This window comes from Mustela erminea, chromosome 13 (genome assembly GCF_009829155.1).
Source record: "Mustela erminea isolate mMusErm1 chromosome 13, mMusErm1.Pri, whole genome shotgun sequence".
Taxonomy (NCBI): domain Eukaryota; kingdom Metazoa; phylum Chordata; class Mammalia; order Carnivora; family Mustelidae; genus Mustela; species Mustela erminea.
This window is the reverse complement of record NC_045626.1, coordinates 39,866,052-39,888,426: the sequence shown is the minus strand read 5'-3', so window position 1 is coordinate 39,888,426 and position 22,375 is coordinate 39,866,052. Positions and strand designations below refer to the sequence as shown.

The 22,375-nt window shown below is 33.1% G+C and overlaps 1 protein-coding gene across 5 annotated transcripts in view; it reads right to left on the bottom strand.

Moving 5' to 3' along the window:
* Window positions 1-22,375, bottom strand: part of TRAPPC8 (trafficking protein particle complex 8) — a 75,522-nt gene that overhangs the window by 9,009 nt on the left and 44,138 nt on the right. For 4 of the 5 annotated variants that reach the window (XM_032309362.1, XM_032309360.1, XM_032309361.1 and 1 more), the window contains exons 16-26: window positions 22,041-22,171; window positions 19,781-19,855; window positions 19,156-19,282; window positions 18,594-18,748; window positions 15,661-16,103; window positions 11,996-12,143; window positions 10,173-10,269; window positions 8,787-8,855; window positions 8,638-8,696; window positions 6,455-6,628; window positions 3,069-3,170 (exon numbers count right to left, since the gene is read on the bottom strand). In XM_032309362.1, coding sequence (XP_032165253.1) covers window positions 3,069-3,170; window positions 6,455-6,628; window positions 8,638-8,696; window positions 8,787-8,855; window positions 10,173-10,269; window positions 11,996-12,143; window positions 15,661-16,103; window positions 18,594-18,748; window positions 19,156-19,282; window positions 19,781-19,855; window positions 22,041-22,171 — 1,580 coding nt within the window. Of the gene's footprint in view, window positions 1-1,204; window positions 2,827-3,068; window positions 3,171-6,454; window positions 6,629-8,637; window positions 8,697-8,786; window positions 8,856-10,172; window positions 10,270-11,995; window positions 12,144-15,660; window positions 16,104-18,593; window positions 18,749-19,155; window positions 19,283-19,780; window positions 19,856-22,040; window positions 22,172-22,375 lie in introns of all 5 variants that reach the window. The other variant, XR_004277889.1, reaches the window with a different exon arrangement.

The window sequence follows — 22,375 nt, the reverse complement described above, 5'->3', positions numbered from 1 at the left end:
TGAGTTCTGGCAACTTTATGTATTAGCTCTGTGATCTTGGATAAGGTATTCACTACTTTAAGACTGAAGTTCCTTACTTGTAAAAAGGGGTTCATAATTTCAAAATCTGTTGTCGTTCTCATTTGGTAAAATTCCTTATTACTTAGTACTTAAGCCACAGACACTGAATTGTATAGTACTTGCTTTAATTGCTGAAGAACTAAAATTGCCTTAAAACTTCCTTTTGAAAATAGATTGCTATGTTTTATAGATTATAGCACTTCATCTGTAATAACTGAAAGTTAACGTGCATGTAAAAGTCTCAATATAGCCAGTGTCAGGCACACCATAAACATTTCAGTATCATTATCACCTAAATGAAAACAGAGAATATCGCCCCCTTTCTACTATTATTATCTTTTTTAAGCTTTTTTTCTCCATTTTTCTTTACCATCCAGGAAAATTTTGATTTTTAATTTCCTGCTAGCCTTCTTGGGATTTTTGACCTGCACTAGGGATTGGCTACCTATAGCCCACAGGCCAAATCCAGCCTGCTTCTTGTTTTCGTAAAGAAAGTTTTATATCCATTTGTTTATATACTGTCTATGGTTGCTTTTGGACTCCAACAACAGAGATGAGTAATTAAGACAAAGACCTTCTGGCCAGCATAGCCTAAAATATTATCATCTGGCTACTGACAGAAAAAGTTTGCTGATTTCTGATGTATACAGCTGTAAAAGCAAGAACTAAATTTGCTTTTGATTCAGAAGTCAGAGAAAAGTAACTAAACGTTTACTTTGGAAGAAAGAAAAGAAGAAAAGCAGAACTTCTGGGGAACTAGTTATGTTCTATTTCTTGATCTGGGTTCTGGTTATACTGGAGTGTTCTCTGATTTGTGAAATTCAGAGCTATTCAACTATTCTGTATTTATCTTACACTTTAATAGAATGTTTAAAAAATGCATTCTTGTTTAAAATATTCTAAACATAAAAAAATAAGCTGCTGTTTGAGACTTCTAAACTATACTAAATAAATTTCCATATACCACTTAGCAGTGAAAAACACATGAACAATGGCCACAGAAGAATATCAAAGACCTGAGCTAATTTACTGAGAGAATATTTAAAAGTTTCCCCCTCTCCCAGCTTAAAAGTAGCAAAAAGTATTTTCACAACCAATGATAAATATTTGTCCAGTAATCTGACAGTAAGGATCTGATTCATACCTTATGACAGTTCCACCACAAGACAGGCAAGGAGTAAAGAACTATTATCTTTGTCTTATAAGTGAGTAGTAAGTTATGTAAGTAATTTGGTCATCAATCTGAAAGTCTTTGGGCTCCAAATTTATTATTCACAGTATTATGAAACTGCTTTATCTCCCAAGCTCAGTTAATCATATAAAGAGAATAAAAAATATTTCAAAGGTGAAATACAGAGAAATGACATGCCATTCATGGTATATAAAATGACAATATAACAAGAATACATTTTATAGAAATCACTTTTTCATTTTCTAAATGCTAACTCTGCCAATGTTTAAGATGTTACAAATTATCATAAGTTATGTAACATACATATATGACTAAAACTTGAGACTTCTGTATTAATCAAAGGTGAAGAAATAATTTTTTATTTAAGAAATAGATTTGGGGTTAAATTTTATATCTTCATTAAAACTAATGTCATATTACCATTTGTAACCACTGAAGTAAAAACTGATTCAAGTTGGAGAACTGCCAATGGATGCTAAAACTAGTGGACCTACGTTTGATAGGAAACCAGACATTTACAAAGGTCCAAATTATCTCCCCACAAATTACTTATTAGAAAAGGAAAGGAAAAACAGTAACTATACTGCAGAAAAATATGGGGATACCACCTTCATCAAATGATCCATCACTGATAACGAAACAAATTAATAGCAGGCGCTTTTTGATATAATACACTGACAAGGACATAACATCAATTCTGTAGTATTCCTGCCCAAAAATGTATAATCTTAATCTAATCATGAGGAAACACAAGAAAAACTCAAAAAGTCATTATTCTAATATTAAAATAAATAGCCCATGCTCTTCAAAACGTCAATGACAAAATGACAGATCAAGGCTCAGAAACTGTCCCAGATTAAAGGAGACTAAAGAGATATGATAAGTAAATGTTAATACATGATCCTGCACTGGATCATGGGTAGGAAAAAAAAATTGTCAAGCATATATATGATATCTGAATATGGACTACATATGAGTGCAAACTTCCTGAATTTAATAATAGTGTCTGTGATTATGTAAGAATTATCCTTATTTTTCAGAATACTCAGTGAAGTAAACAGGGGTAAAGAAGGATGTCTGCAATTTACTTGGGAGTAATTACTTGGGGATGATTAAGAAAAAGAAAAATCAGTGTGTACGTAAATAGAGAAAAAATGATAAAGCCAAGAAGGTAAAATGCTAACCACTGATGAACCGCAGTGAAAAGCAGAAGAGTCCTTTATACTACTCTTGCAGCCTTCCTGCAAGTTTGAAAATTATTTCAAAATAAAAGTTTTCAAAATAATGAGAAAGCTTGAAATTGAGATCCAAAACTCATAAATACAATATGAGGTCACTGTTCAAATTACTGGATGTGCTTAAAGTTTGTTCATATATACTATGAGAACTTTTTGGTAAAATGAAATAGTATCTCATGAGAAATCAGAAATCACTGTATTAAACACTATTACCAGCTGCTGCACCACTCCTCGGGGCATCCTTTACATTTATGTTTTGCCCTCCCTGGAGTTCTGCAGTAGTATCAGCATGTTTCCCTTCTTCTCAAGCAAATTATCTTTTTGCAACTATGAATTCTAGATTCAATACAGAATATTTATTAGAAACCTCAAGATCACAAGTGCATCTTAATACTCTTACAAGATGCTAATAAATTTTAATTTATGCCCAATTCTCCTTTTTAGTGTTCTGCCACCAACCCCACCACTCAAATCTCAATATAAAAGCCTGATCAAACCAGACCCCTTCAAAAACCCAAAAACCAACCAAACAAAAAACTCCACAATTCACAAGATGACCCAAAGAAAACTCTTATTACCTGTTTCTGAGGACATGAAAAGGCTTCTTTTCCTATAGTGTGAAGAATAACATGATGCTGACCTTCCAAAATAAGCTGCTTACTATCTTCCACTACATAAGCCTAAACATACAAAGCACAAAAATGTTAACTTTCTTGGCAGTAACCTCAAAAGGAATGAATGCAGTATTTGATAGAAGGTAGAAATATTATAGCTACTTAACCATTATCAACACCATGGCTGTGTCAGAATTTCTACTTTTGTATAGTCAATCAATAAAGAATCTATCAAAATCTGTTTTGCCTCAATGTAACACAGTTGGCCTCAATATGTAAGGGATACATCTTAAGATGTTTTTAAATTTTTTCTAAGAGAGCTCTTAAATTAGTCTAAAAAACAGTGCTAGAACACAAGCCTTTTTGTTACTGGACTGCCAATATATAGGCAAAACATTTTTTCTCAGTCTTGCTTCTGAAATGCTTCAGGGTTTATCACCTAGTAGAACAAAATCAGTGAGTACAGTCATAAATCTTCTAAGTGGAAACATCACACCCTTGGATATCTTAAACGTAAGTACATACATTTAAAAAAAAAAAAAAAGTTTGATTTCATCTATATCAAAACACTGGGCCCAGCATATAACTCATCACTGTCTTGAATGCTTCTGTCCCAGAGAAAATGTTATATGTATATGGCTTTGATATACTGTTATCATCACATTATGCAAATGCAAAGGCTTAAAAACTTTTTGACAAGCTCAATTTTTTTTACTATCAGATTCAACAGACAAAATCTCTCAGGCAAAATGCTATAGAAGTTTTAAAAGTTTTCATTTCATATTTTCAATTTGTGTACTTATTTAATCATGGCTAGTTTTGCCACTCGCAGACCATACTTGGAATAGTGCTGCATGAAGACACACGACAGCCTGGGACCTGCTCAGTGCACATTAACACACAGCACAGCAATGCTGGAGTTAAACACCTGCTGGGGTAGGCCTTTAGTGGAGAGGATGAATACTAAAGGGTAAGGTCTGAGACATATCCTGTTTTTTCCAGTGATCTCATGGAATTGAACAAAAATCACCCAAAGCCTTGTCGAATTCTCTAATGCCTTCTCCTCTCTGCTTAACTTTTTAATACAAACCTTTATATTTTGTTAAGACTGGTCGGGAATTGTTCTGTACCCCTTTTCCAGTTACTTTTCATAAAAATATTGTCTGACCTCTCCATTTTTCTTCTACATCCTATTTTATTGAAAGACAACCATGCTTCCTGTTTCCTACTCCACAACTTAAATGACTTTTTAAGTTTCCTTTCATGTAGTGTGTCATTTTTGCATTATCTAGAGACCTCACTAAAGAAAATCTACCACTTTCTCAAATGAGATTTGATAACCCTATCTTAGATACTAGTCACTACCAATTTAATATCTTATTCTTTATTCTATTCAAACTTTCATTTTCTGGCCAAGGAGCAACATAATCTTAGCATTCTTCTTCATGTCTTCAGCAATAATTGTAGTAGTAGGCTGCTATTCAGGGCTGTTTTTCCCCCCAGCCAAAGTAACTGTGGAGTACAGATACATTACTCAAAATCTTGCCTCGGAAATATTACCAATTGTTACATGGCAGAAATCTGGGGAGTGCAGCCACATATTCCAAGGATCTAGTATACATTTAATGAGGGGTTCGTTTACATTAAGGAGCAGTATCGCTGAGCCTGAAAATAGAAGCTTCTTGATTTCTAAGCTTTAAGAACATTTAATTTCAAGCTAAAAATGTTTTTTTTTAGTAATAAATACCTAATAATTTTTAATAATTTTAATAATAAATACCTTTTTAACAATTAATAAATATCTAAATCAATGAAAGTATCAATTTGTTTAAGCAGTTTTATCGAAACTCATGCAAAAAGAAAAAGAAAAAAAACTCACACCAGCTTGGTTTAAAAAAATATTTATTAGAAAATGTATGATATAATTAAAAAGAACAGAATATCTGAACCAATTTAAAAATATGTGTATTGATCATCTACTATGGGAATATCTCTACGTGAGTCCTTGTTTCAGACACCAGGAAATCAAACCCTTCCACACTGTTCAGGTAACTATCCTTGGACAAGACCCTTAATTTCACTGTAGAATTGTCTTTTAAAAAGTAATACATAATTACACATTACATGTAACATAATTTATATATAATTACAAATTCTTATAATATATGTATAAAATACAAAAGGGTGCACTGTGAAAAACAAGCCTCCTTTGTATTATAGTAAGTAACTTCAAGGAAGACTAATGGCTAAACCATCTCAATCTGGTCTGCCATGTGTGGATCTTATCTGGATATGATTTTTAAAACTTAAAATATTTTCAAATACTCTGGAAAAACTGAAAGCAAACCCAACAAATAGATAATAATTCAGAATTATTGTTAATTTAGTTGAGTGAGATAAAAATACTCTGGGGTTATTGTTAAATAAGAGAGTCCTCATCTGCTATAAGTAAATATGGAAGCACTTACAGATAAAATATTATGTTATCTAAAAAAATACTACAGCAAAAAATAAAGGAAGGTAAAAATAAAAGAAAACAAAGGAGAGGGGCTAATGGAATAGATGAAAAATGAAGAGCAACATATTAGTGACCATGGAGCCCGAGTAATGGGTATCTGAATGTTCACAGCTCTATTTTTCCTTTTTTTGGTGTTTGAAAATGCCCATAATAAGGAGTTTAATAATGATACCTGTTGTCATGGAGCTTATCATATCTACAATATTTTCAGTACCACTAAGAATTAACAATAACAAAAAAGGAAGTTATCTAATTTGAATGAATTCTTTTCTAAGTAAAAAAATCATTATAGGGTGGGGGTGGCACCTGGGTGGCTCAGTATGTTAAGCTTCTGCCTTTGGCTCAGGTCATGGTCTTAAGGTCCTGGGATCGAGCCCCAAATCAGGCTCCCCAATCAGTGGGGAGTCTGCTTCTCCCTCTCCCTCTGCCCTTCCTCCTGCTTGTGCATGTGCACTCTCTCTCTCTCAAATAAATAAATAAAACCTTAAAAAAAAAAAAGATTTAAAAAGTCATTATGGGGGTGAGGGGATGGGTGAGCCTGGTGGTGGGTATTAAGGAGGGCATGTACTACATGGAGCACACTGGGTGTTATATGTAAACAATGAATCTTGGAACACTACATCAAAAACTAATGATGTACTTACTGTATGGTGACTAACATAGCACCATAAAAAATTTTTTAAAAAAGTAATTATGGAACTGCTAAAAAAAAAAAAAAAGGTATAAAATAAATACTACAACTGAAAATTTTATGCAAATATAAATTTGTTCTTTAGCTTAAGGCTCAAGTATCTACAAAGCAAGACTTCTGAAATAACTTTATAACACATACCTTCCATAATACGACAATATTCAAATCCACCTCACTGCACTTCTGAATTAATCTCACAGCATCCTCTACTGACTGTTTTTCTGCATGCACAGATGGCTGGGCTTGTGGTTTCTTCAATTCAGAAGATAAACTTCGATAAAAGAAGTCTGCACATGGACTTGCTGAGCTTATTATCTGTTAAGAGAAAAATCACTTATCTACATAAATGTTTTCAACTAAATATACCCTGCCAAAATGTAACTTCTTTCTATATTTCTATATTAACTAAAAAAGGCTTATTCAATCATTTCTTGTCAATGTGTCAGTACCGGGAGGCTGTAAAACACACTGAGACAGTTAAACACCTAAAATATTTGGTACAAATTACCCTGAATCTTAAAATTGCTATCTCAAAATAATTAAACTACACTGCCATGACATTAGTCCAAGTATCGAGGGAAGGTAATGAATAGTTCTAAGAAAATGAATAAAAAATAAATTGCTGAAAAGTAATATTCTTTGTACTACTAAAATAACAAATATCTCATTCAAATACTTAGAATATTAGACAACATCTAACAAAACAGAATGCAAATGTAATTGCTATATCTTAATATGGCTTTTATACTTGAAGGGAGAGAACATGAAAAAAGAATTTTTAAAAAATTTTAAATGGAATTGGAACTACAGGGATTTCCTTTAACGGAATATTGTTTCATAGTAAAATCTCTATACTTATGATTCCCTGCATTATAGGCTATGTTGTATAAATGTTAAGTTTCAAGTTAATTATTAAATAAAAATATGCAAGTTTTTGCCTTTAAGAGTGAACTATTTTCTGGTAAACAATTGTTCCAATAGGTTTCTCATTCACCTATATTGCTTGGTGAGTTCTATTTACTCAACCAGATTTATCAATAGGGAAAATGTCTTTGTTTCTGCTTTCTTCAACAATACTACACAAAATTACTTGACAACAAATACAGTAAAAATTACAATCTTAATATAATTTAAGGGCCTTGATTTGTCTCTAACAATTTTAAGTTTCAAAAAGAAATGAACAGAACAAACAACTGAAATCATGAAATCTAAATTCAATCATTCAAGAGGCACAATGTGGCTTCATTTGGAAATTACTGGGCTTTTGGTACTCTGAGATATTTCTAAATAACTATTTCTTCAAGTAGTCAAAAGACAGCCACAAAGAATGTGTGAGATGAAGGCAAATGTTAAGAGAAATACGAAAGTGTAAGAATGTCTAGGATTATCAAAGAAAAAAATACAAAGAAGAAATAGTAACTGAGTCAGTAGCAATAATAACAGGGCACAACTACATGGAATTTTATACCCTTGGTCCAATGTTTCTCAAAACAGATCACCAGATCACCTCTTCCGATTATCTCCAGAGCTGGCTGAAAATGCACATTCCCAAACCACCCAAGATGTAATGAACCACAGTTTGAGAGTGGGGGAGGCAAAGCCCTTATTTTTACAAAATTTCCTAGATCAAAAATAGGGTCTTACAGGCTGATAACTTCAACATTACCTAGGAACTTATAACAATTTATTATACGTATTTTTTAAGTAAACTCTGTGCCCAATGTGGGCTGAAATTCATGACCCCAAGATCAAGAATCACATGCTTCACTGACTGCATGAGCCAGGTGCCCCACCATCTACAATTCAGACCCTCAGATCCCACCCCAGGCCAACTGAATTAGAATCTGCATTTTAACAAGAACCCCAAATGACTCATAGGCACAGTCTCTAAAAGTTTGAAAACCACTGCTCTAGGTGATTCTTACAAATAATTAAGTGGGACAGTGATAGTCCTAGACAACATATTTAAAATCCCTCATAATTTTTTATTTGGATGTCAGAACCATTTGAAACACCAAAATCTTTCCCTAATAAATAGGTTCCCTTGTATAATCCGGTTTCATTTTTAATCCCAAGGATTATATTTTTTACCTGTGATATTCTCAAAAGGAAGTTAGTTTTAAATAACTAATTAAAATGGTATAATCCATATAGCATCTCCGCTCTGTTTTAGAACACAAAGGTAAGTTGTAAATCTGACCAAAGCTGACATGTTCATCCACAAAAGATTCTGTGGATTACAAAAGCAATAGTTTTGCCAAAATAGTGAGAGATTCTAAAACTGTGACTTTTAAAATCAAATGCTATTGTGCTTATTTGCATACCTGTTCATTTCCAAAGATGATATCTGCAAAGATATATTTTTCTGAGAACTGTGTGGCAACTAAAAAACAGGGGAAAACAAACTAATCAATATCATTGTCATGAAATATAAAATGACCCTTAGGAAAGTGTGAAAATAAAATGAATTTACCTTCTTTTTCCCTACATCGTACTGCCTTGAAGCAAAATTTTCCCTTCTCTCTACTAGCAAGTTTGGCATCTAGAAAGAAAAGAAAAAATTTCTAATTTCTAATTTCTAATTTCAGCTGCTTATGACAGGGTAAAACATAATTCATTATTCAAACTTCCTTAGTTAAACTGAAAAATAATTCATGGTTACAAATAAAGTTTAATGAAAAACATCTTTCATCTCCATAAAGCAAATTTCATTCAGTTCTTAAAAAGGAAGAAATTCAATTTTCTTGAAATTCACATTTGTGCATGCATGTGCGCATGCGCGCGCGCACGCATATGTGTGTGTGTGTGTGTGTGTGTGTGTGTGTGTGTGTGTGTGTGTATGACAATACAGATAAACAGAAAAGTTTAAAAGATCAGAACCTGGGAACCAGGGAGCCCACATTCCCACCACTCTACCATTTCTTCATTTCCTTTCAGTATTTTTTCATATATATGGTTTATATCAATATTAGTATATGCACATACAGTCCTACAATGCATTTTCTCACTATTGCAAACACTATGAAAATGTTAATGTATTTTAATGACTAAAAAATAGTCTGAGTTATAATTTAATTCACATTAAATCTACACTGAATTTCTCTGCATTAAACATAACCTTGCAACACACTGCTCTGTTTTCAATGTATGGATTTTCATGTATTTTGAATTGATTTATTTGTATAAATTCCAAAAGTAAGGATTACCAACAGACTAAATAAGAGTTTAAACATTTTCATATTTTTTTGAAATATACTGTATAATTCTCCAGAAAGAGCAAATATCATTCTGCCACCTTCACTCCACTCTTAACAAGCACTTAGCATTCTCATATTACTGCCAGGATAATAAACCTAAAGAAATATTCCGGAAAACAATTTGTCAATATATTTATCACAAGTATGTATATTCTTCTGTTTAAATGTTATATAGGTATGGAAATACATGGAAAAGTCAGTCACTATAGAGGTATCATCATTATACACAGAAAAACAGCCTACCAATGGCAAAGGAAGTCAAAAGAAACTTCCATATTCTAGTCTACATGTTTCTGTATTGTTTGAAATTTTGAAAGTGATCATGTACTCAGGCACTGATTTTCCAACAGAATAAAGAAAATGCAAACAGAAAGATGTGGAAGGAAATAAAAAGATGGAGAAGAATGGATTAAGAAAGGTAATTTGATTCACAGTCAAATAAACTACTGAAAACACAACTGAATGCTTAAAAAAGTTAATTATTAAATTATTTTTTGAAAAGGTACAAACAATCTTATATGATATTATAGTACTACTCTGATACTCTAAAGCAATGAAGATATGAAAATTTACTATGAAGAGGGAAAAAGTCACAAACCTACCTTTGTTTTCAGAGAGATTTACAGATTTCTGTAACTTCCAGTGTTTGCTACTACTTGATACTTGTACTATATGGAATTCCTTAACACCTGCTTCACTCTATCAAAAAGAAATAAGAGTCATTCAGGACTTAGGAGCACAAACTTAGAGTATAATGAAAACAATATTCTGACACTGCTACCAAAGTAACATAAGACGAAATTTTTATTTTGAAATAAACAATATAAATTTCAGAAAGCTTACGTTATTTAAATTCTTCCTTAGACATTCTTTTTTTCTTTTAAGTATGCTCCACACCCAGCATGGAGCCCAATGCAATCTTGAACTCACCACCCTGAGCTCAAGACCTGAGCTGAAATCAAGAGCTGGATGTTTAACTGACTTTGCCACCCAGGTGTCCCCTCCTTAAACATTCTGAAAACAGAGAGGTCATCATTTTACCCAAAAACTATATTTAACTATAATGTACACCCCATAGCAAATTTTAAAATACTGAACAGCATTCAATTATTAAAACCTATCATAATTAGTTACTGGGAGTATTTAATAGATCAAACATTATATGTTATCAATTTTTTTTTTTTGAAGATTTACTTACCTATTTTAGAGAGAAGAGACAGAGTGTGTGTGTGTGTGTGTGTGTGTGTGTGTGTGTGCAAGCGTGGGGGAGGAGGGGCAGAGGGAGAGAGAGAGAGAGAAGAGAAACTTAAGCAGACTCTGCCCTGAGCGTGGAGTCTGATGGCAGAGCCTGGGCCTAAACTAAGAATCAGAGGCTTAACCAACTGCACCACCCAGGAACCCCTTGTTGTCAATTTTGAATCAAAACTGTAACATTTTCTTTTAATTTCTTCTAATCTTTCTGAGGTATCTCATTCTCATTGAGGTAAAAAACAACAAAAACAAATTAGAATCCCAAAATATAGCCAATGCAATAAAGTTAAACTGTAAAAAATAACTTTTTATTCTCCTGAATGAGAACTAATTTGAAATTATTAAAATCTTAAAATTTTAGGAACACCTGGGAGGCTCTGGCAGTTAAGCCTCAGGTCATGATCCCAGAGTTCTGGGACAGAGTCCCACATCGGGCTCCTTACTCAAGAGGGGACCCTGCTTCTCCCTCTACTTGCCACTCCCCCTGCTTATGCTCTGTGACAAATAAATAAAATCTTTAAAAATAATAATAAATAAAATCTTAAAATTTTATTTTTACAAATGTTACTTTCTTTGAAGATCATCAAAGTATTAGCAAATATCTTAAAAAGAAGCAACCTTACAAGTTTATGAAGCCAAAAGTAAAGGACATTACAGAGTAACACTTCAAATAAGTATTTGAACTAAATCAACCTGAAACTAAGATGCTATTTTAATCACGAGATCTCATTCCCTTAATATTCACTTTTATATTTAGAGTATTTAAACAGGAATGGTGAAAGGTCTGAAATGCTTATATGAAGAAAATGATACTCTCAGAAATGTATAAATGAATGTTATCAATTTATATGGAATGTGAAATCCTAATACAACTGTAAATTTAGTTATATCAATAGATTCTCAATGGTTGAAACTAGAAAGCACTTTATCTCTGTGGTACTGAATTATTCACCATAGAGCTATGTATCATATGAATATATAAATACCACCAGATCCTTTTTAGACCTAAAATTACAAAGCTAATGGAAAATTAAGATGTTTTCACACTGTTGTATATGAACATTCCTAAATTCCTAGCTTATGCTATCTTGTGGGGGAAAAAAATCCTTTACTAAAAACAAAGTAAACCCTTCAAATATAATTAAAAATAAAATTTAGTTTTAAACCAACTTACAGTGTTGGTATTTTCCACATCCACAAAGACTAGCATATTGCCCCCTCGGCCCTCCTCATCTTCAAGAGAATTACTTCTGCAGACAGTGGCTCGTACATTCAAAGATCGGCTGGTACAAATAACTGCAGTGTGTCTTAATATTCTGTGCCTGAAGAAATACAAAATTGCAAATTTAATGGAAGAAGCTCCCCATTTCTTATGATTCTCTAATTCCAAACAAAGCTTTTAAAACCTAATTGCTCCCAGGGCCATTTATACTTAAAACAAAGATAAAAACAGAGTGTAATACAGTAAACTTATCTAGTTAGCATAACTTCAATTCTTTCTTCTCAATTTGGAAGGAAACTAATAGTCTCCCAGACTCTAGGCATGTCTGCTCACTAAACTCATCAGTATAGCACATGAAATAATTTTCATGTAACAATGTCCTGAATATGCTGCTTCTCTGATAGTGGTTCCAAAGCAATTGATCCCTTATCAAGTAAACCCCAAACTTTCACCTGGCCTTGAAGGCCCTCCACAACAGAGCTTTTTACATTTCAATATTAATTCCCCTTTACTACTTCTTTTTTCTAATATTATCTCCTAAATTTCTTTTCTTTTTTTTTTTTTTAAATACAACTGAAATACAATGTCCTAGGAGTTTCAGGGATAAATCAAATTGATTCAGTATTTGTATACACTATGAAATGATTCCTTTGGTAAATCTAGTTACAATGTCATCATACAAAGCTATTGTAATATTACTGACTACAGTCCCAATACTGCAGATTACATCCCCATGACTTATTTTAGAAATGGAAGTTTGTACCTCTTAATCCCCTTCACTTGTTTCACCAGCACCCCCCCAATCCCCTTCCCACTTTGATAACCAGCAGCTTCTTCCTTGTGCTTATGAGTCTGTTTCTGTTTTGTTTTTTGGGATTCCACATATAGGTAAAAAAATCTGGTCTTCCTCTGTCTTATTTTACTTAGCATATACCTTCTAGGTCCACCTGTCTTATCACAAGTGGCAAGATTTCATTCTATCTTATGGCTGAGTAACATTTGTGTGTGTGCGTGTGCACACATGCCCCATCTTCTTCATCCTTACAGACAGGACACCTAGATTAACTCAGTGTCTTGGCTATTGTAAACAATACTGCAATTCTCTTTGGATTGGTGGTTTTGTTTTCTTCAGATAAATACCCAGAATTAGAACTAGGGATCGTATGGTAGTTCTATTGTAGTTTCTTTTTTTGCTGTTTTATGTAGTTCTATTGCTGTTTTCCATAAGAAGCTGTACCAATTCAGATTTCCACCAAATGTATGTGGGTTTCTTTTTCTCTACAACCTCACCAACACTTACTATTTTGTCTTTTTAATAACAGCTAATCTGACAAGTACGAAGTAACATATCATTGTGATTTTGATTTTTCATTTCCCTGATTAGTGATGCTGAGCATCCTTTCATATGTCTTTTGGCCACCTGTAGGTCATCTTTTGAAAAATGTCTTAGATCCGCTGTCCATTTTTAAATTTTTTATATTAAATTGGGTTAAGTTCTTTGTATATTTTGGATTATAACCCCTTATTCAATGCATGATTTGCAAATACCTTCTCCCATTCAGTAGAATGCCTTTTTGTTTGCTGATGGTCTCCTTCACTGGGCAAAGGCTTTCTAGTTTAGTGTGATCCCATTTGTTTTAGCTTTTGTTGCCCTTGCCTGAAGAGACCCCAAAAAAAACATTGCTAAGATCAATGAACATCAAAGAGCTCACTGCCTATGTTTTTCCTAGAAGTTTTATGCTTTCAAGTCTTACATTCACATCTTTAATCCATTTTGAATTTATTTTTGTGTATGGTATAAGATAATGGTCCAGTTTTCCCAATATCATTTATTGAAGAAACGATCTTCTCCATTATATATTCTTGCTTCTTCTGTCATAGATTAATTGACCACATACACATACATTTATTTCTGGGCTCTCTATTCTGTCCCATTGACCTGTGTGTATTTTTGTGTCAGTCTCGTACTGCAGTGATTACTACAGCTTTGTTGCACAGTCTGAAATCAGGGCATGACAGCTCCAGCTTTATTCTTCTTCCTCAAGATTACTTTGACTGTTTGGGGTCTTTTGTGGTTCCATACAAATTTTAGGACTCTTTGTTCTAGTTCTATAAAACATGACATTGGTATTCTGATAAGGATTACACTGAATCTGTAGAGTGCTTTGCGTAGTCTGAACATTTTAACAGTATCAATTCTTCCGATTCAGGAACACAGTATATCTTTCCATTTGTTTGTGTCATTGCAATTTCTTTCATCAGTGTCTTATAGTTTTCAGAGTACAGGTCTTTTACCTCCTTGGTTAAATTTATTCCTAGGTATTCTTTTTTATGCAACTGTAAATAAGACTGTTTTCTTAATTTCTCTGATACTTCATTATTATAGTATAGAAATGCAATTAATCTCTGTATGCTAATTTTGTATCCTACGACTTTACTGAATTCATTTATTAGTTCTAACAGTTTCCCCTTTACTTGTTTTACACATTTTTTACACTGTAACCAAACTAATTATACTCAGTTTATAATTCCTAATTTACAAATCTTCATTTACATACAGTCACTCCCTGGAATACCCACTACTTTCTTGCCCATCCCCCTTGATATCCAAATTCTGAAGTCCTTACTTTCTTTGGAAGCTCATTTCACCACTACTGTATTCCACAAAGCCTTCCCTGACTGCCTTGGCCAGAGTATGCTCTATTGTCTTCTGAAGGAGAATTAATATTTACTGAGTATCTAAAATGTCCCCATTCTTATAAATACTGTTATTTTGCCCTCACAATAAGTCTTATAAGATATTTTAAATATTCCATTAATAAATGGAGTAACAAGGGGCACCTGGATGGCTCAGTGGTTTAAAGCCTTTGCCTTCAGCTCGGGTCATGATCCCAGGGCCCTGGGATCCAGCCCCACATGCAGCTCTCTGCTCAGCAGGGAGCCTGCTTCTCTCTCTCTCTCTCTCTCTCTCTCTCTCTCTCTGCCTACTTATGATCTCTATCAAATAAATAAATAAAATCTTTTAAAAAATGGAGTAACAAAATCATTCCTAGTTAATTTTATAAAAATGATAATGGCATTATCACAAATAAAATAACTGCTGTTTAATAATATATAGGCCACCAACCCTTGTGAGCACCAAGGTTTGATTTCTTCGGTGAGCCTCATTACAACCCCACCCTAATCATCTGTTCTACAAATACATACTTTTTCCCCCACACATTCTTAGGAGTTAGGAGAGAGCACAGGGTTAAGAAAGGGTGAAACACAATAATTTTCTTGAAACAGGATGACTATAGCAGGCTGTCTTCATATACAAATGGTACCAGTGAATTTCATTATTACATGATAACTTTGGCCAGAGTACTTGATTTTATTAAAGAATCATGAAGTTTGTAAATAAAAGCCACTAAAAAGATTAGGTAACCACATTTTTTGTACTTTTGGCTACTTAGAACTTATATTAGGGACAGGCTCAAATATAAACATCATGCATAATTTGGAAGGGGATAATTTCTTAAGAAACAATGATATGTTAACAAATATCAAAATGTTTATTTGAATTTGTACATATACATTAAACACAGGTTAAATCTAGAAAGTTTTATAATACTCACCGTATTTTAGGCTGCTTTTGAACACTTTCATAGTAAAACAAAAAGTTAATTTCATGGACACCTTCTTCATCTGGCCCACGTAACCACATGGGTAGCTGAACTGAAGCTCCAGGTAGAAGAACAGCGTCAGGAAGGGGAACAGGAATCACCTCTGGCTGACTCCCTATGCCAATGCCAAAGTCTACAGAGGAAGCTGATGATACGAGTGCTGTACACACAGAGGTAGAATCTGTCACAACAGTCTTGTAAGCACTACAGTTCTCAGAAGCTGAGGGACTTAGTGGTGTTAGAGCAGCTGTGTTACCACCAAAAGTAAAGAACTCTGGACGTTTAGAAACAACCTTCAATCCAGTAAGAGGGCATTTGCTGACATTGACAAATTCTACATAGGCTTTTCGGATTTCTCCACAGAGGAGCCCTGTAGGAAAATGTATAAAGAATACCTGCATTGGAGGGAAAAAATATCATTATATTGTCTGTTAAAAAATCCAAACCTCCAGTGAGTAACAATTTAAGATGCTACGTTTCTTTACTAAAGGTTTACAATTATTTTATTAATTCTCTTTGATATCTCCCTGAATATATATGGCAATTAACACTCCATTTTACAAAAGATGAGACAGAGATCAATGCTATTCAGTAGCAGATTGCAGAGTTATGAATTAAAAATAAAGTATCAGTGACAAGTGATCTATGAACAAAACTTGGCCAACTGTATAGAGACTATGGGCAAGTTAGTTACAAGTAATTTAACATGGCTATGTGAATTAACTATCAGTTCAAAAGTCCTTATTCAAGGTCAACTTGAAAAATAATTCAACTATTTTTTACACATCATTAAGATGCAAAAATACACCAGAGAGATCTTTTAAAAGGAAACAATGTACAGATCCATGATTCCATATCCATAATTTTATAACCTAAAGAGCTCTGAACAACCTCAAACTTTTAGTAACTCACATGGGAGTTAAACCTGATCTGATTTACCCTTTCCCATTCAGTATGACATTCATGTGGTTCATTCACACAATATTAATATGCTTGATTTCTAGATGCTACCACAAATCCAGTAGAGCTTACATAACACTTTGGATATAAACACACACACACACACACACACACAATTTCTAAAAATTAAGGATAAAAAATGATTTCCAACACACATCTGGCCTCAGGATTTCAGATAAGTGAATGTGAAGCTGTACTGGAGAAGGAGAAATATGGGCTAACAAAATCACCTAGTAAGTTATTTGCACTTAAAAGATACTTAAGAGTAAATGTCAGATACTGACAATATCTAAGAAAAAAGGATTATGAAGGTACAAGTATAGGGAAAAAATGTTCTATGGGGCACCTGGGTGGCTCAGTGGGTTAAGCCGCTGCCTTGGGCTCAGGTCACGATCCCAGAGTCCTGGGATCGAGCCCCGCATCAGCCTCTCTGCTCAGCAGGGAGCCTGCTTCCTCCTCTCTCTCTGCCTGCCTCTCTGCCTACTTGTGATCTCTCTCTCTGTTAAATAAATAAATAAATAAAATCTTTTTTAAAAAATGGTCTAATAAAGTTATGGCTGACAGTCCCACAGGAGTTATTAAAATCTAGTGGAAATACTTATGTTTCTTTCTTTTTTTTTTTTTAATTTTATTTATTTGAGAGAGAGAGCAAGAGAGCATGGGGGGCAGGGGGAGAAGCAGCCCCCAACACAGGGCTCAATCCCAGGACCCTGGGACCACAACCTGAGAAGAAGGCAGACACCTAACCAACTGAGCCATCCCCAAAAATATCTATGTTTCTTAATCTAAATTTGAATGGAAATTCACTATGGCCACAGTTTTAAGAAGCAGATAAATTCTGCAGACATAAGAAGCTTTAAAAACAGGTATGAGAAAATAAGCAATTAATGCAGAAATCTAAAACACAGGTTAAGAAGGAAAAAAAAAAAGGCATAAGGTTGTATTAAAGACACTGACTATGTACTGATTTAGCCAATGTCAAATAAATTTAGTCAAATAAGTTAAAATTTGTGAAGGAAGGTAAGTTTTGAGATAATATGTCAAAAACAGTTGAAAGAGTACGCAAAGACACAGTAAAATACAGACACACGAATACTGTCAAGGCTAAGGCATTAGTAAAATGGGAAGGGGGCTGGAATTAGCAGAACACTGATACACCATGTGTAGATACTCTGTAATGTACCTTCAGAATAAAAATTTTACTGAATATTGGCTCTTTAAGAATAATCAGTATATCTAGCCTTTACTTCAAACACATAGATGCTAAAAGTCCTTTTGGTGACAGCTTCAAATTTAAATGGCAAATAAGATTAAGACTCCGGACTCTCATTTCCACTAATTTATCCTGAAGCTGTGAGTGTGTGAGTAGAAAATGATGCATAAGGTTATTTACTGTGGTTTTATTGGTTAACAGTGAATGACCAGACACAAATCAAATGTCTACCACACAAATCTCATTGAATAATATATACAACATAATGCCTATATACACAACATACACACAATATAATGCTTACACAGTGGGGGACTCAAAGAGGACTGCTCTTCTACTTTTCCTTTTATAAGATTTTACTTATTTATTTGACACAGAGAGAGAGAGCTCACACACAAGCAGGGGAAGTGGGAGAGGGAAAGCAGGCTCTCTTATCCAAAAAAGCCATTGATTTTAATAAACAAAGTCACTGATTTTAATAGTGTTTCTTAAATGTATTTTCACAATTTCCATTAATAATCTGAGATTTATATATTATAACCTGGCTGTGATTTTTCTTTGTGAATTAGATCTATTTAACCTAGCTTAATAATAATTAAAAAGTATGGTTCAATGTAGTATCAGTAACTTCAAAGTTTAAAATTAATAGACTGAAAATATTATGACCTTATAGATAATTTATTAATCCATGAAATTTTAAAAAGTGAAATACCTCCAATAGCGGCATTTCCTCTGTGATAATGGGATCTAAACGTCGATCAGGACCATATTTAATAGATGTTTTCTCTTCTTTCGTATTGTTAAGTCGAGGACCTTGAATTTCTAAATCCTGTCTCCCTCGGACTGACATACTCAAGGAATGTTTTCCTAAAACAAAAAACAATCAATGCCCTAAAATAATTTGGTATGTTAAATGATACCAATTTAGCTTAAATACTATAACTTTCAGATTATTTCCAGAAAAATCCTAAACAATTATTGACTCGCACGGTTAATCAAAGAATTAAGTGTATTTTATTTTTATGTTTAACCACACCCCTATATGTGGATTAATTTCTCATTAGGATTTACTTGTTTTACATATACAAAATACATTAGAAGGGAATAAATTCGTTTATTTTTGCAGCAATGGCAGAGTTTAAAATAACCCAAATAACCTAAGTGCCTTTGTTAAGGTACATTAAACCTATTTTTAAAACACCTCATTTTCATTCATTTATTTATGGAGACTTAATTATTAGTTTTGTATCTGTTTAGTAATGCTATAGTTTTACCTGTGTGACATCCAGGAAGAGCACCAATGCCATCTACTGTCATGCAGCCCTGAATGGTGCCAAGATTATAAACAACTCCCAGAATATGCAGCTCCCCTATGTGATGGGGAAAGAGCTTTAGTCTTGCCTGTGGAGATATTTAAGCCACTCTTATTATGTTTTCATAATATCTTAAATAGCATAATATCTTAAATAGCACAATATCTAAATTTTGCAATACTGTAAAAATATAAACTCATGAGCTAAACTTTTGAATAACCAATTAATTTCTTATTTTGAAAAGCATCTTCTTCAAAAGAAGATACAGGCTTGGATCTTCATTAACACTTCAAATCAACAAAAAAACAAAGTATTCTGGTCAAGCAAATGTTACATGAAATTACCACATTGACCACCTCCAAAAAAGCAAAAAGTTTTCAACAGGCTTCTTTGGAAATTAACAAACCAAAGACCTCTGCAAATCTACTCTTTCCACCAATTTCCTCTCACGCAATTCTGTTTCCTAACCTTCCAAATTTTAGCTTTTAAGAAAACTAGGCTATAAAATAAACTGAATTGATTTTTAAAATTTGTTTGCATCTTACTTTTTCAAAGGCTTAAGACAAAAAAACAATAAAATAGTTACCACTTTAGATTCTTCACTATTAATTAAAAATTCTGAAATAACTTCAGTTCCAATCATTACAGGTTCACCTGTTACCTGAAAAATAAATTATTTTGTAAAACATACACTCTAATAAAGAAAGTACCAGAATATTAACATTCCTATACATCAATACTTAAGAACAATAACAATAATTATCGTTAGCATTTATTAGGTTCTTACTATGTGCTAAGCAATAAGCAAACTTTCACACCTGGAGTAAAGCCACGCAGTAGCAGAATGCGTGTTATATACATTTTTTCATTTCATTAAGTCCAATTCAAGTGAGGAGGGTAAGTGAGCTACTCAAAGTTGCAGCCACCAAGAGGACAAAACTTCAACAAATAAAAGTTCAGTTACTAATCATCAACAATGGCTGAAATGGACACTTAATTTTGCAATAAGAACAAATTTCTCCATCTTTTACTCTGATTAGCCTCATTTTCCAAATTAGCCAATTATAAAAAGAAGTAATGACACCTAAACAAGACGCATAAAAGACTGGTGGCCAATAAGGGCAGTAAGAGAGAGCAAAAAAAGCCTGTGTCCTCCAATTCAAGGACTTCTGTAAGAGAATATAATCTCTGGTCATGTAACAAAGCAGAGTTAACTAATTTACACTTGGGCTAAAGCTGGTCCTCATAAACACTGTTTTACTTTTACTATGAAGTTAGTTACGTCCCACAATAAATAAAAATTACATTTCCCTAAATTCCAGGTCAGCATCTTAATCCATCAGCAGAAGTTTATGAAGAAATCCAGAGTTTAAAACTTACAGGAAAAAGTGTAACTTAATTATACAAAATGAAAATTTTCACTCAACTTTAATAAACCTTCGTTAAAATCTAGCAGTACACAGACTAATACACTTAAAAAGCTAATGAATCTTTTTAAAAAAACTTTCCCCAAGAGTAAACAGTTTATAGACTTCTAATTTATATTCTAGGCATCTAAAAAATATTAGAAAAATTCAAGAGGTTGCTAAAATTCCAGTCAGAATATGAACCTACAAAATCTCAATCTTTCAAACTATTCACAATGAGTATAAATAATCACAAAACACCTTTAATGGACTTAACTGACAAGACTTTATATAAGGCAATCCTTAAATATCAAAATACTTCAAGAGAAATAATTTATACTAAAGTTAGTATGACATACATCTTCTTTCAAGTTCTCCCTCCATAAATCAGTGCCAAAATGCTGGGATATTTCCCAGTTCCAAAATAATATTTATCACATTTCTAAGGTATATAGCAAGGTAGTATAAAAAAGTAAAAGTTATACAGTAAATATTGGTGAATAACCTAATAAATGGGTGAAAAATGTACCATCCCAGTTATTTGTTACAATCAGTATAGTAACATAAAATATTTATTCAAGTTATTGCTGTTTCAAAAATAACTTATCTCAAATAAATAGCTTATTAACAGATATGACTAAGAGAAGAAATAGATAATGTATATATAAAGACAATCCACAAAAAAGGAAATACAAGAACTTCACCTTCACCAGAAATTAATGAATGAAATGGAAAATAATAAAAAAACATTTTTCTTACCTATCGAATCAGTAAGCTTTTTTTTTTTCTTTTTAATAAGAACACTTAATGCAGCAAAGAAGAGATATGCAATCCCGTGTGCTGTTAGTGAAAAGCCTATTGGTATGACCTTTTGGGAAACTAATAGAGTACTAAAATACTTATTCCCTAAAATGTTTTAACTTCATGCCCAGGAATCTTTACTATAGAAATTATCAGGATAAAATACTATACACCCAAATTTTTACCATTGTATGATGATGACAGTAAACAAACAAACTTCTACAACAACTATTAGTGGAGAGATACTAGAGGAGCTTACAGGTCATCCACAGTGGAATATTATACAGAAATGAAATACTGAGACATTTTACTATCAAAATATGTATATGAATCAACACAATTAAAAAAAATACGCAATATGAAAGAATCCCATATATGAAAGAAAACAAAAAAATGGAAATGACTGGGAAGATACAGAAAAGTGTTAAAGCGGTTATTTCTAAATACTGAGAAGACAGTTTTACTTTTCTTTATATTCTTTGTATACTCAATTTTCAACAATAAATATACGTCATACTTTTTATAACTATGGAAAATAAGCATAAAAAAGAATAAGTATAGCTCACTGAATAGAAAAAAATGAAATGTTAGCAACTATTACTGAAACATGCTTATTACAAATACCTTTTAATAACTTACTAGTTCTTTAACTTCTTCATTATCCTTTCCACTACTATCTTTGGGTTGAAACTTCCAGAGCAATGACAAATCAGTCAACAAAAGTGGAACCTTCAAAGGATTTCTAAAAGCCACTTCCACTGTTATTGGTTCTACAAAAGAAAGGCCTAAATTAATAACAAACCCCACCTATTACCCTATGCTTCAATTCTCTAAACACAACTTACTTTCACAACTCTGTATTTTTGCCTAGATTATCCCTTACCACCTTGTACATGTCCATGGATTCAGTTTTAAAATGACTTCCTCTAGGGGAGCCTGTGTGGCTTAGTCCGTTAAGCGGCTGCCAAAGCTCA